The following is a 15368-nucleotide window of genomic DNA, read 5'->3' on the forward strand; positions in this document are numbered from 1 at the left end:
TTGAGGTAGTTCAGAAAAGTAAAGTTCTCCTTGATGCAGGAACAAGACTGAAACAACATCCACAATGGCTACCTGTTTCCACTTTGAATGCCTGAATCAGTTGCTCCATCTCGCAATTCTATTTTTTTTTTTGTCTTTGTCTTTTGTCTTTTTAGGGCCACACCCACTGCATATGGAGGTTCCCAGGCTAGGGGTCCAATTGGAGCTACAGCTGCCAGCCTACACCACAGGCCCAGCAACACCAGATCCAAGCCGTGTCTGTGACCTACACCACAGCTCACAGCACCACCAGATCCTGAAGCCACTGAGCGAGGCCAGGGAGTGAAGCCACAACCTCACGGGGCCTAGTTGGATTTGTTTCCGCTGTGCCACTCCAGGAACTCCCCATCTTGATGTTCTTAGTGCATTATTTCCTTTAGTGGTTAAAGCAGGTGTACTAAGGATGTTTGGCAGGCCATGGGAAAGAGTGTTCTAGTTAGTGTAAAGTTCAGGCCAAATCAGGTGAAATCCAGGATGACTTCCTCGTATCTCAACATGAAAACATTTCTTCAGTCAGCAGCATGTATATGGATGATCGCATTCAGATTACAGAAAAGTACTTAAGGATAATTTTTACATAGGAGAAAACACAGAAAACTGGCAGGAATTCAAGCAGGTTAATAAAATTGGTAGCATCAGTGATGCTCTCCACAGTGGTGAGTGGTTAGTCACCTGAGGTTAATAGGGGAACAGCTGTCCAAATACTTAGCATGTTATATTTAAGAAGTTGTTGTTGAACAAAGTGACCCAGTTGTGTATATGTGTGTGTGTGTGAATATATATATATATATATATTCCTTCTTTTTTCATGTTATATTCCATCATGTTGTAACGCAAGAGACAGGACAGAGTTCCCTGTGCTGTACAGTCGGACCCCAGTACTTATCCACTCCAAACTTCATAGTTTGTATACTCCAACCCCACACTCCCCATCCATCCACTCCCTCCTCTGTCCCCAGCAGCATCCACAAGTCTGTTCTCCACGTGCCCGATCTGTTTCTGTTTTGTAGATGGGGTCATTTTTGCCTATTTGCGGCTGGAGGTTCGCCGGTAGAGCCCTCACCACTTGCATCTCTGATGTGCAGCAGAGTGCAAGATGAAGTTCCTATCCAACTGTTTTGGGTTTACAGAAGAGTGATGCTAGGAATTTTTACAGCCTTTCAAACTAAGCAATGGAGAGTCCCTGTGGTGGCGCAGTGGGTCAGTGATCCAGCTTGTGTCTGTGCCATGGCCAGTTCAATTCCTGGTGCAGTGCAGGGGGTTAAGGATCCAGCATTGCTATAGCTGTGGTGTAGGTTGCTGATAGGGATTGGATTCAGTCCCTGGCCTGGGAACTTCCATGTGGTGTGGGGGCAGCCAGAGACAGACCAAGAAAAAAAAAAAATTAACAGTAAAAAACAGAGTAAGAAACTATAGTTGTGTTGCATGTCCCTTCTTGCAAAAGGAAGTTTAGAATGAACATTTTTGAAAGATTTTCTTCTTTTTTTATTTTTTTCCTGCAGTACAGCATGGGGATCAAGTTATTCTTACATGTGTACGTTTTTTCCCACCCTATGTTCTGTTGCAATATGAGTATCTAGACATAGTTCTCAATGCTGCTCAGCAGGGTCACCTTGTAACTCTATTCTAAGTAGTGTCTGATAATCCCAAGCTCCCGATCCCTCCCACTCCCTCCCTCTCCCTTCGGGCAGCCACATATCTATTCTCCAAGTCCATGATTTTCTTTTCGGTGGAGATGTTCATTTGTGGTGGATATTAGATTCCAGTTATGAGTGCTATCATATGGTATTTGTCTTTGTCTTTCTGGCTCATTTCACTCAGTATGAGAGTCTCTAGTTCCATCCATGTTACTGCAAATGGCATTATGTCATTCTTTTTTTTTTTTTTTGGCGGAGTAGTATTCCATTGTGCATATATACCACATCTTCCGAATCCATTCATCTGTTGATGGACATTTGGGTTGTTTCCATGTCCTGGCTATTGTGAATAGTGCTGCAATGAACATGCGGGTGCATGTGTCTCTCTTAAGAGGAGTTTTGTCTGGATATATGCCCAAGAGTGGGAATGCGGGGTCGTATGGAAGTTCTGTGTATAGATTTCCAAGGTATCTCCAAACTGTTCTCCATAGTGGCTGTACCAGTTCACATTCCCACCAACAGTGCAGGCGGGTTCCCTTTTGTCCACACCCCCTCCAGCACTTGTTATTTGTGGGCTTATGAATGATGGCCATTGTGACTGGTGTGAGGTGGTATCTCATGGTAGTTTTGATTTGCATTTCTCTTACAATCAGCGATGTGGAGCATTTTTTCATGTGTTTGCTGGCCATCTGTATATCTTCCTTGGAGAAATGTCTATTCAGGTCTTTCGCCCATTTTTCCATTGATTGATTGGCTTTTTTGCTGTTGAGTTGTATAAACTGCTTATATATTCTAGAGATTAAGCCCTTGTGGGATGCATCATTTGAAAGTATTTTCTCCCATTCTGTAAGTTGTCTTTTTGTTTTCTTTTGGGTTTCCTTTGCTGTGCAAAAGCTTGTCAGTTTGATGAGGTCCCATGTGTTTACTTTTGCTCTTATTTTGATTGCTTTGGGAGACTGACCTGAGAAAACATTCATGGTGCTGATGTCAGAGAGTGTTTTGCCTGTGTTCTCTTCTAGGAGCTTGATGGTGTCCTGTCTTATATTTAAGTCTTTCAGCCATTTGGGGTTTATTTTTGTGCATGGTGTGAGGGTGTGTTCCAGTTTCACTGCTTTGCATGCAGGTGTCCAGGTTTCCCAGCCATGCTTGCTGAATAGACTTTCTTTTTCCCATTTTGTGTTCTTGCCTCCCTTGCCAAAGCTTAATTGACCATAGGTGTCAGGGTTTATTTCTGGGTTCTCTATTCTGTTCCCTTGGTCTGTCTGTCTGTTTTGACACCAGTACCACACTGTTTTGCTGACTGTGGCTTTGTAATATTTCTTGAAGTCTGGGAATGGTATGCCTCCTGCTTGGTTTTTGTTTCTCAGGATTGCTTTGGCGATTCTGGGTCTTTTGTGGTTCCATCTAGATGTTTGGATTGTTTGTTGTAGTTCTGCGAAAAATGTCATGGGTAATTTGATAGGGATAGCATTGAATCTGTAGATTGCTTTGGGTAACATGGCCATTTTTACAATATTGATTTTTCCAGTCCATGAACATGGAATATCTTTCCATTTCTTTACGTCTTGTTTGATTTCTTTGATTGAAGTTTTATAGGTCTTGGCATATAGGTCCTTTACCTCTTTAGTCAGATGTATTCTGAGGTATTTGATTTTGTGAGGTGCAATCTTAAAAGGTATTGTATTTTTGTATTCCTGTATTCCTTTTCTAATATTTCATTGCTGGTATACGGAAAGGTGGCTGATTTCTGAAGATTAATCTTATATCCTGCCACTTTGCTGAATTTCTTTATCAGTGCAAGTAGTTTCTGGGTTGAGTCCTTAGGGTTTTCTATGTATAGTATCATGTCGTCTGCATCCAGTGACAGTTTGATCTCTTCTCTTCCTATATGGATGCCTTTTATTTCTTTTGTTTGTCTAATTGCTGTGGCTAGGACTTCCAAAACTGTGTTGAGTAGCAGTGGTGAGAGTGGGCATCCGTGTCTTGTTCCAGATTTGAGTGAGAAGGCTTTTGGCTTTTCCCCATTGAGTATTATATTTGTGTGGGGTTGTCATAAATGGGTTTGATTATGTTCAGGAATGTTCCCTCTACACCCACTTTGGTGAGGGTCTTGATGATGAATGGATGTTGGACTTTGTCATGCTTTTTCTGCATCTATTGAGATGATCGTATGATTTTTGACATCTTTTGTTAATGTGGTGTATGACGTTGATTGATTTGCGTATGTTGAACCATCCTTGTGAACGTGGGATAAACCCTACCTGGTCATGGTGTATACTTTTTTGGATGTGTTGTTGGATTCGGTTAGCTAAGATTTTGTCGAGAATTTTTGCATCTATGTCCATCAAAGATATTGGCCGATAGTTTTCTTTTTTGGTGTTATCTTTGTCTGGTTTTGGAATAGAAGGATTTTCTAAATGGCTAAAGCATTTTTTTTTCCTTCTCAACCTTAGTTTCCAGTATAATTTAACTGATTCTAAATCCTTTCCAAAGATTTCAACTGCATAAAGTAGTTATTATATAGATAGTTTGTGCCTTTGCTTTTTGCTTAGGGCCACAATTCTGTGTGTTTTGTTTATAACATACTTTTTCCAGCTTTGCTCCTCTAGGATCGAATTTGTCATCACAAGAATTTTTGCTACTTTCACCATTTTCCCTATCCTAGCTATAGAAGCTAAGCTTTACACAGATTACCTCATTGATTTACACATCATGCCACATTTTAAAACGTGTATTTTACCAGTAGAAACTAAGCCCTAAATCGTTAGGGGTTAAATGACTAGCCCAGTAAATACACAGCCAAAAAATAAAAGACCTGAATGAATTCCAGTGCTTAGTACCATTTATAGAATCAAATCTGCAAAAATTTTACGAACACCTCCACACCTCCATCTCGTTAATGCTGTTACCTTTAGTGGTATCATTATGGATTTGTCTTACTGTGGTTATTTCGAGGGACTGTTACACTTTTCAGTATTTTATAAAGTTCCTAAATTGAGCGTATATTCCTCTATAATATATATGTTAGATTAAGGCATACTGAGGTAGTAAAAGGATATTTTTGCTCTGTCAACATTAAAATCAATGCTCTTTATATATCATTTCTACATAATTATTCCACTTATATTTAATATCTTTGTGATTTATAAGAATCGATTGGTTACTTATCTTTAGATCCGTGCTTCATTGCTTCTATGATATATACAGAGACATGTACTAGATTGCCATAAGTAGTCGAAGGTCACCCACATTTTCCTTGCTTTCTTCCTTTATTCCAACACTCTCACAGTGGGAAGACATGAGCAAAAGGGAGAGAAGAATGATCGTAGATTGATTGATTGCTTCATTACTTCTATGATATATACAGAGACATGTACTAGATTGCCATAAGTAGTCGAAGGTCACCCACATTTTCCTTGCTTTCTTCCTTTATTCCAACACTCTCACAGTGGGAAGACATGAGCAAAAGGGAGAGAAGAATGATCGTAGATAGGTAAATTAGCTGATCGATGACTTTGTATTTGAAGAATATATATGTATATATTAAACTAGTTTGGCAAAAACACTTGACATTTGACTCTGAAGAAGCAAGCATTCAGTGAATTGTTAGGGTGGTGCCGTATATTAGAAATTATAAGCCCTGATTTGTTAGGTAGAGTGAGGCAGTCCCTAATTGAACCCTGGTGGTCAGTTCACTGTGGTATTACAGCAAGTGATCAATGTAGAGCCCTTGTGATCTTGCTCTATAGAGAACACTGAGTTGAACAGTTAATCCACCTGAAACCTGGTCTCTAATGCCCCTGCAGTTCAACTTAATGAAGACATCTATTTTCCTGATGAGTCATGAGATACAAACTCTGTAGAGGTAAAGAGACCGTTTTTCAGAAAATGTTGTGAAATATGAATGTGGGAAAGAGTAAGATTAATTCTGACCAGAGGCCTAGAAAGACGCAACGGAGAAGTCAACTTTTGGGTCGTTCTTGAAAATAACGAAAATGTCTATGTGTATTTTATTCTTGAAGATCAGAATAGTGATAAAGTCTTTCCCCAAGAGAACTGCTAACTCTGTTTTAGATAAAGCAAGTACAGTAGCCAAAAAGGTTGCTATCAGATGATATACAGAAGAATGAAGGGGTGGAAGCGGTGGCTTATGGAAGTAAAACCCACGGCTAATTCACATCAACCATGACGCACAAATCTTCCAAGTTCAGCAAGGCCGTAGTGGTCCATTCATTAAACGGTTTTGATGGCTTTTGGAGACTCATGAAATATATAAATTTGAATTTCATTGAGAAACTCCTAAATGCCATCATGCAGATTTATTACAGCTGGGCATATTATTAAGACTAGCCCAGATGAGTGGTCTGTGTAGAACCTTAAGCTACTGACATGTACATCTTGTAGGCTGCTGTACACGCAAGAGTTGACTACTTTAGTGAACCCCCCAAAATGAGGAGTTCCCTTTATTGCTACCTTAAAAGTTTCTCTTTTAAACATCCTCTAGGTCTGAATCAATGGTCTGTATAGTTTACTCTTAAGCTCAGGTGTTCTTTCCTTTAGAAAATGTTTTATGATCAGGAGTTCCTGTCGTGGCGCAGTGGTTAACCAATCTGACTAGGAACCATGAGGTTGCGGGTTTAGTCCCTGCCATTGCTCAGTTGGTTAATGATCCAGCGTTGCCGTGAGCCTTGGTGTAGGTTGCAGATGTGACTCGGATCCCACGTTGCTATGGCTCTGGCATAGGCCGGAGGCTACAGCTCCAATTTGACCCCTAGCCTGGGAACCTCCATATGCCCTGGGAGTGGCCCAGGAAACAGCAAAAAGACACACACACACACACACACACACACACACACACACACGTACACACACACACACACACACACACAAAAGTGTTTCATGATCAGAAGCCCTGCCCCAACCATTATGGAATAGATTAGAATGGGTTAAATAGATCTCCTTCGTGTTCTTCTATAAAGTCATACAATCTGGGGATAAAGGCAGATTTTATTCTTTCCTAGTTAATGTTCCATTTATTAATTTTCCCCTTAACATGTTGTCCTGCAAGATGCTCGAGTACAATGCTGAGTGGAAGTCGTAAGATTGGTAAGGTCGTTTTCCTGATCTTAAGGATAAAGTATTTGGCCTCTCATCATTAAATATGATTTTAACTCTAGCTTTCCCATATTCTGTTCCACATATTTTCATATCTCTAGGTTTAGTTTATGCAGGATTTTCATCATAAATCAGTGCTCGATTTTGTCAAATGTTTTATTTTCAACTCAGTCCTTTCTTACTGAATTTTGACCATATTCATGGACATTGATTTTTCCATGGTCACTTCCAAATAGTATCAGCGCCTTAGGCAGGACCATGGAGCTGGTTTGGAGTGGGTTAAGGTGGGAGGTGTGTCTAACAAAAGTGGTAGCAACACTTTTCACAAGGATCGGGAAGATTTTCTCTAAAGACTACTTCTAAATGTCTTTTTTGCCTATGTCTTTAGCATATGTTTTTCTCTAGCGTCTCCTCTTTCATTTCTAATTTTTTTGAATTTTCTCTCTTTTTCTTAGTCTAAAGTTTTTTTAAAATCATAGTTGATTTATAACATTGTGTCAGTTTTTTCTATACAGCATAGTGTATACACACACACACCCATACACATATATACACATATGCATTCTTTTTCTCATACTCTCTTCCATCATGTTCTATCCCAAGAGACTGGATATAATTCCCTGTGCTATCCATAGGACCTCATTGCTTATCCATTCTAAATGTAGTAGTTTGCATTTCCCAACCCCAAACTCCCCAAGTATTCCACTCCCTCCCCACAACCCCCTTGGCAACCACAAGTCTGTTCCAAGTGTCTGTGAGAGTGTTTCTCTTTAATATATAGGTTCATTCATGCCATATGTGAGATCAAGTTTTGTCATTATATTTATCTTTCCAAGCAGTTCTTTTATTGCTTTTGTTGTTGTTGTTGTTGTTGTTGTTGTTTGATTGGTTGGTTGGTTATGGCTGTTTTGTTCTATTTCATTTTTTTCCCATGTTGATGTTTTATATTTCCTTCCTTCCTTTCTAACCTTGGGCTTAGCTGGTTCCTGTTTCTGATTCCTTGAAAGCAACTTCAAAGAATTGAAGTGTTCAGGTATTTAATTGAGATTTTTTTCTTTCTTCTTTCTTACATAAAAAAACAAAACAAAACATTGTAGCGCCACCCCCTCAGCATATGGAGTCTCCCAGTCTAGGGGGCTAGTCGGAGCTATAGCTGCCAGCCTACACCACAGCCAAAGCAATGCCAGATCCGAGCCATATCTGTGACCTATGCCATGGCTCACGGCAACATGGGATCCTTAACCCACCGAGTGAGGCCAGGGATCGAACCTGCAACTTCATGGTTCCTAGTCGGATTTGTATCCACTGTTCCATGACGGGAACCCCAAGATGTTTTTTCTTAGCATTTGCTCGCATCAATATAAAATTTCTTGTAGGAACTGCTTTTGTAGCATCCTCTATGTTTTGGTGTATTGTGTTTCTGTTTTCATTTGTTTGGAGATTATTTTGTTGTAAATCTTTGGATTTCTTCTTTGACCCATTGGTAGTTCCGAGATGTGTTATTTATTTTCTGTATGTTTGTAAACTTTCCAGCATTCCTCTTGTTGTTTTTTAGTGTCTTATCCACCATGGGTGAACAAGTTGCTATAGTTTTAAATCTTTTTAAATTTGTGAAAGTTTGTTTTAACATGATGTGGCTCATGATATGATCTATCCTAAAGAATGTGCTCTGTGCACTTGAGAAGCGTGTTTGTTGTTCTGTTGCGTAGAAATATCTATGTACGCCTGTTAGGACCATTTGGTCTAATTTATAGTTACCATACTCTGCTTTGGCGCTCGAGCTTAATTTTTCCTACATAGGTGCAGTGTGTGTCCTTTGGCCAACATATGCTCATTTCTCCCACCTCTCTGCCCCTGGTGAGCTCTGTTCTAGTCTTTGCTTGTATGTATTCAACTTTTAGATCCTATAAATGAGTGAGATCATTCTATCTTATTGTGTTTGGTTTATGTGATGTAGCAGGTCTTCCAGGTTCATCTGTTTTTGCCGGATCTCTTGGGCATTTAAGGCTGGATAACACACACACACACACACACACACACACACACACACACACACACACACACACACACACACACACACACACACACACACACACACACACACACACACACACACACACACACACGTTATCCATTCATCTGTTGTTGGGCACTTACCTGGTTTTCTTATATTGGTTATGGTGAATGTTCCTGCAGTGAACATGGGAGTGCAGATATCATTTTGAAGTACCGATTTCATGTCCTTCAGTTTGAAATTGCTGTATCCTATGGTATTTTTTTTTTCCTTTAACTTTTTGAGGAATCTCCTTACTGGTTCCCACCATGGCTGTACTAATTTACATTCGAATGAGATGACCTCATTTGGTTTCTTTTTAACCATTCAGATGGAATCATCTGAATGATTACAAGTCATATAGTCAAATGAGGGAACAAGTAATCGTTCCTTTGGAAGTTTTAAAACTGTGGGGCACCAAAGACTATTATTTTGGTCGAATATATTAGACTATTTACCTGTCTATCTATGTAAAGAGAGTGTTTTATTTGTGTTCTTTTCTGAATCCTCTAAACATTTTAACATACCGATATGTAGTACATGTTTCTCCACTTTCTCATTATTTCAACCGTAGATAAAAATACATAGACGATGAATCATTCATCATATGGAGATTATGTTTAACATGTCTTAACGTGTTACTTAGGTCTGTTTCAGATTTGGAAAGTGTTTTAAAATCAAGTACAGTACATCCCACTGAGGTTCCCCTTTTGTCTTCATCGATAGCCTCATCCCCTGCCTGTGTAGCATTATCCTAAAGTTGACATTCTCCAAGCATTTTTATGATACAGGTATATGTGTCTGTATCTTACCTATGTGATTATTTTCACTCAAGTATATCTGGCGCATGCACATTTGTTTTGGGGGTTTTATTTTTGACTGTTTGTTATTATTTATTCTGGGGCTACCCTTGCTTGCGTAGTCACGGTGTCTGCAGCAGCTGCGGTGACTGCAGGAGGCAACCTGTGGAGCGGAGGTTGATAGCCAGTGTTAGGGACCTTGGGTCTGTGGGCTGGTGCTGCCAGGGGCAGGGGCAGCGCTGCTGGGCCTGTGGCTGCTGGGCCTCGTGCTGTACTTGGTGCCCGCGGGGGTGGCGGTTACGCTGGCCTGGCTAGCTGTGGGGGCGACCGCGGTCTGGTGGGGCCTGCGCCGCGAGCCCCGAGGTTCACGCGCCTTCCGAACCTCGCTGGTTCTGAAGGCGCGCTGCCATGGAACACTGCTCACCTTGCCTCCGGCGTAGTCAGCAGTAAACGGAAGTCTCCTAGAGCCTCCGCGCCTCTTCCAAGGACTTGGACCCGCGCTCATCTGTTCCTCATGGGCAACTACCTAGGCAAGCCCGCCCCCCCGCAGCCTGCCTCCACCTCGGAGGCCAGGGACCTGCGGGAGAGGCCTGGCCGCCGCCCGCCCACCCGCCCCACGCCACCGCCGCCAGCTCCATCAGGCCATACCCCCGGGGTTCATACTCACCCCTCCCTACCCACTCCTCTTCCCCGACCCTCTAGGAGAACGGCCCTCCGGGGTTGTGGCCCTGTAGCACATCGGTTTGTAATAACACCTCGAAGGAGATACCCAATCCAGCAGGCCCACTATGCCTCGCTGGGGGTCCTTCCCACGGTGTGCTGGAATAGTTGTCACAGGAAGACTGTGCTCTCTGCTCGCAATTCCAAAGTGGTGTGCAGCCCAGTGAGAGTGAGGATTGCTCCTCCGGATAGCAAGCGGATTCGTCCCCCGCTATCAGAGCAGAGTAGCAGCTCAACCGTGTCCTCCCCATCAGCTAGTGCCCCAGACCCATGTGCAAAGGAGACTGTGCTGAGTGCCCTCAGAGCGAGGAAGAAAAGGACGGTGAAGGAGGAAGACCAAATACTGGCTGATGGCCAGGAAGAAAAGAGAAGGCGCCAGGACAGCAGTGGACGTGGACATTCAGCATTTGAGCCGCTGGCGGCCAGTGGAATCCCTGCCTCTTTTGTGCCTAAGCCTGGGTCTCTGAAGAGAGGTCTCAGTCCCCAGAGCTCAGATGCCCACTTATATAAGAGGTCACGCACCTCTTCTCTGAGCTCCTTGACCAGCACGTACTCAGGCGGCGTGCCCATCTCCAGGCGCAATGCCATCACCAGTTCTTACAGTTCTACTGGAGGTCTCTCTCAGCTGCGGAAGAGGAGTGGTCCTAGGTCATCCCCCTTCTCCAGGCCAGCTTCGTCCTGCTCCCAGGCTCTAGCGAGGCCAGCAAAGGAAATAAGAGAAGAGGAACTTTCTCATCATTCGGCTTCTTCAACTGCATTCACAACAGACAAGGAGTCCCGGGAGCAGAAGTTGCCGATACCACCACAAGGGAGAAAGAGAACTCGTGGAGTTCTCCACCAACACCTGGCAGCTCAGGGCAGCGTAAGCGGAAGGTGCAGCTGCTGCGGTCCTGGCGAGGGGAGCAGCTGACCTTGCCTCCACCTCCCCAGCTTGGGTATTCAGTCACTGCGGAAGACTTAGACTTGGAAAAGAAAGCTTTGTCACAATGGTTCAGCAAGATCTTGGAGGATAAGACTGATACTGCCTTGAGCGCTGTCCCTGAGAACCCACCTACCAGTCAGCCTCCGGTCTCTTTCAGCCTGCCTACTGCTGGGACTCCTGCCACCAAAACCTCCCTCCCAGCCCCAAGCCCTAGCCCACTGTTGAAGAGCTTGAAGAAGCAGCAGGATTCCCCAGGCCTACCATCGCCCCCCAAGTCTGCTGGCATGGCAAGCCCTGTGGCCCATTCGCCTCCGAAGACACCCGGCCCTCTGGCCCCTCTTGGCTCTTCACAGTCAGGGCCTCTTGCGGGCACCTCCTCGGACTGCAAACCTACAGCTGTTTTCTGTGGCGGCACCCTTACCCCCGCTTCTTCCACAGGACCAGTCACTGACACCAAGTCACCTCCAGCCCCTCAGGCTGAGACATCTGCCAACTCCCAAGCCTTGTCGGCCCCCCTCCCCCCCGCAAGCAGAACATTCCTTGTGGAATGCTGGGCACCTCACCTGCTAAGCCTCCTGCCTCTGCAGCTCCTGCTGTGTCTTCACCATCTCCCGTGCTCGATCCCATTTTTTGGCCCCCTCCTAAAAGCAAGAACGAGGGCCCCTTGCCCTCTAGCCCTTCCAAGGTCCCAGCCACCACATCTTCCAGCTCAGCCCTCCCCGCAAGTACCCGCAGCCCGTCCCGCACTTTTAAACCTGGCTTTCACACCAGGGAGGCCCCTGCATCCGTGCCCATAGTAACTCCCTTCTTCAAGCAGGCAGCTCCTCCAGCCAGTGCTATGAGCGCTCCTCTCTTCCCTGGCCAGACCCGTGCCACCTCTGCAGTGGCTGCTGCGACCACAGCTGGCACCTCCGTAGACTCTGCTCTGAAGCCCGTGTTCAGCTTCCGTGTGAGCAGCATGACCAGCACCCTGAGCAGCGTGACTAGCACCACCGCTTCCACCTCCCAGCCCGTCCTCTTTGGGACTCCCTCTGCCTCTGGTGGCAGCTTCACAAACCCAGCTGTGGGTTCCAGCTCCATAGTCCAGCTTGGTAAGCCTCCCACCATGCCTCCTTCAAGAGCAGTCACCAGCTTTGGCCAGTCCCTTCCCGGTGCCCCTCAGGCAGTGGCCAGCAGCAGCAGCAGCAGCAGCAGCAGCAGCAGCAGCAGCAGCGCTAGCACTGCTGGCTTTAGTGATTTGAGCAGCAGCCTTCCAGCCTCTGCCCCAGCCACCACCAGCCAGGCCACGCTGACATTCAGTAGCACCCCCCGCCCAGCCATCAGCGTTCCCTTTGGCTCAAGTGCCAAGCCCTCTCTGTCATCGTATCCAGGATCCAACGCCCAGCCCAGGTTTGGGGCCACTGATGGGCAGCAGCAGTGGGCTGCCAAGCCATCCCTTGTCCCCAGCTTGTGTAGCTCCTTCACGTTGGGAAACTCTGCAGCCCCCGCCCCGACTGCCACTCCAGCCGCAGCCCAGCCAGCCTTTGGCAGCACCACACAGTCCACTCTTGGTGGCCTGAAAGCCACAGCCTCTGCCTCGGGCACCCTTGCCGGCCCCCAGCCAGCCTTTGGCAGCACCACAGCCGTTTTCTCCTTTGGTGCAGCCACCACCTCTGGCTTTGGAGCTACAGCCCAGACCACCGGCAGTGGGGCCAGTCGCTCCAGTAGCACGACACCATCTCCCTTCACATTTGGGGGATGGGCAGCCCCACCGTCTGGCAGCAGAGGCTTTGGGCTCAGTGTGGCTTCGCCAGGCACCAGCTCTGCCTCAGGAGCCTTTGGCTCCGGAGCAGGACAGAGTGGGACCGCTGGCAGCACGACTCCTTTTGTGGGAGGCTTGAGTCAGAAGAGCCTGGGTGCACCCAGCCAGAACACATCCTTTGGCCTCAATGTGGCCTGCACTGCAGAGAGCCAACCTGTGTTTGGAGGCGCCTCCACGCCCACCTTTGGTCAGAGCACCCCTGGCCCTGGGGTGGGCACATCAGGCAGCAGCCTCTCCTTTGGGGCGTCCTCAACACCCATCCAGGGCTTTGTTAGAAAAGGACCTTCCTTTTCCATTGGTGCGGGACCCAAGCCCCCAGGGGCTTGGCAACAGCTACAGGCCCGGAGGCAGCACACTAGCAAGAAGTAGCCCCTGGCCCTAACCCCCCCCCCTTACCCCTCCTGCCAACAACTGGACCTTGGCACCTGCCAGAAAGAGCCTCTCACCTTCTAGTTCCATGAAGCTGAGATCTCTGAACCAGTCCTGCTTCAGCCATGGGGCGGGGAGGAGGAGTGGCAGGTGCAGAGGCTGTTCCTGTCTTGCAGGAAGCAGAAGGCCCAGGCCTTGGGGGGATGGGAAGGCAGGAAGGGTGGCCGGGCCGAAGCCTGTGACCTTACTTGAACAGTTGCACTGGTGAGGCTGGCGAGAACTGAAGAAACAGCTGAACATATCGCCTGCTTCCTTCCCTGAGGCTCGCGTGGTATATACGCTTAGTGAGGCAGCTCCCTTGCCAGCGTTTCCCTGAGAGCCAGCTCTGCTGGAGAGTGGCAGGTAGAGACCTCACCCCTTGCATCTCTGATATGCATTTGATGGGCTTGGGGGAAGCGCTTATCCCTATAGCTTTACCTTGCTTGGCTTGGCTATGCAAGGTGCGTCTCCCCATCTTGTCCCATTAGAGGACTCAGGGTCTCCATTCCTGCTGCTTTATCCGTCACCGACTGCTTGCAGGATCAATTCCTTTTGAAATGATCCTGAGTCTAGCTTTGCCTTGGATACCCCAGTGGGTGCTGCTCCTCAAGTCGGAGCCTCTGTTTCATCGCCAACCCTCTCTGCCAGTTTGGCCCCCACGAGCTTGGTGGCTCAGGACTGTTAGCCTGGCAGATGGAGGGGTGACCTGTCACTCTGGGAGAGGGAAGCTCTTGGAACAGGCAGGATGCCCACCACTGCTTTCAGCTGCCTCCTTGTCCACCTTCCCTGTTGGCCTCACTGGACTTATCTACCTCCCCGGGATCACATGTTTAAGCCTTATTCTGTATTACTTTATCGGATGCTCATGTCCATTGCTCTTAGAGTCGAGATTGATGGAATAATTGAATTGTATGAGTGGCGGCACGTTGGTAATGCTGGACGGAACTGTTTAAGTTTCTGGGGCCTCGCTATTTGAATGTGGAAAGTAGCACCACTTGATGGCTCCAAGTGCTGAGTCTTGACTTTTCAGTTGGTGTTTTGATCTTCAGGGCTGGCGGCCTAGGTGGATGGGGCCACTTTTTTTCTTTGCCCATCTACCTAACCTCACGGCAGGCTAGATCACCCATCGTATAAGTTAGAAAGCGTTTAAGTAATAAGCAACATTTTAAAACCGTATCTTACTCCCCCCGCCCCTTCCTTTCTTCTTCCTTTTTTCCAAAACCACGTACCCCAGGCCCAAGAGCCTGGCTGCCACGCCTATCCTCTTTGGGAGAAGCATGAGTGCGTGTGTCGAAGTGAAAAGAAAAACATCCTTAAACATTTCCAACCAGATAAAATAGTTATTTTTGTGTTTAAGCTAAATTGCCTTTTAAATTCCTTCAAGCTTGGTTCATTGAGGTGGTTAAAGACTATAGACTATAGACTAGAAATTAGCTGTATAGTTCAGTAATGCCTGTGTGAAGAAGAGGCTCAAATGCTGTCCCAGGCAGCCTTTCCGAGGGCCTGGAGCTTCTGCTGGAAGCACAAAATGTCATTCTTATTTTATAAATGTGACGGAGGTGTAAGGAGTCCCCCTGCCCATTTTGACTGAGGGTGACTGTCTGCTGGCAGGGGACTGTGCCCCCCACCCCCCTGGAGAGCTCGACTCCTGGCTGTTGTGTGTGGAGCTGAGGAGGGACCTGAACCTGGAACATCTGCCAGGACGAGAGGGGGGTGGGGCACAGGCCTAGAAATCAGGCTTCTGCCTACACCTTACATAAGGCAGACCCTCTCAGGTTAGTCCTCTGAGCTAGCTTGCCTCAGTTCCCCAGGCAGGACCCTTGGTCCAGGAACCCCCAGGAGACCAAAATATTATTCTGCTCTTCTGAGGATT

The 15368-nt window shown here is 46.3% G+C and overlaps 1 protein-coding gene across 1 annotated transcript; it reads left to right on the forward strand.

Moving 5' to 3' along the window:
- Nucleotides 1–5861: 5861 nt before the first annotated feature.
- Nucleotides 5862–13497, forward strand: LOC110258677 (nuclear envelope pore membrane protein POM 121C-like). Its single transcript, XM_021081955.1, is given in 6 exon segments — nt 5862–5894; nt 9839–10141; nt 10144–11137; nt 11140–11825; nt 11828–12473; nt 12543–13497. Coding segments are annotated over 6 exon segments (3576 nt in total). The 3' UTR covers nt 13457–13497.
- The last annotated feature ends 1871 nt before the right edge of the window (nt 13498–15368 follow it).

This window comes from Sus scrofa, unplaced genomic scaffold (assembly GCF_000003025.6).
Source record: "Sus scrofa isolate TJ Tabasco breed Duroc unplaced genomic scaffold, Sscrofa11.1 Contig2717, whole genome shotgun sequence".
In the NCBI taxonomy this organism is placed as follows: Eukaryota; Metazoa; Chordata; class Mammalia; order Artiodactyla; family Suidae; genus Sus; species Sus scrofa.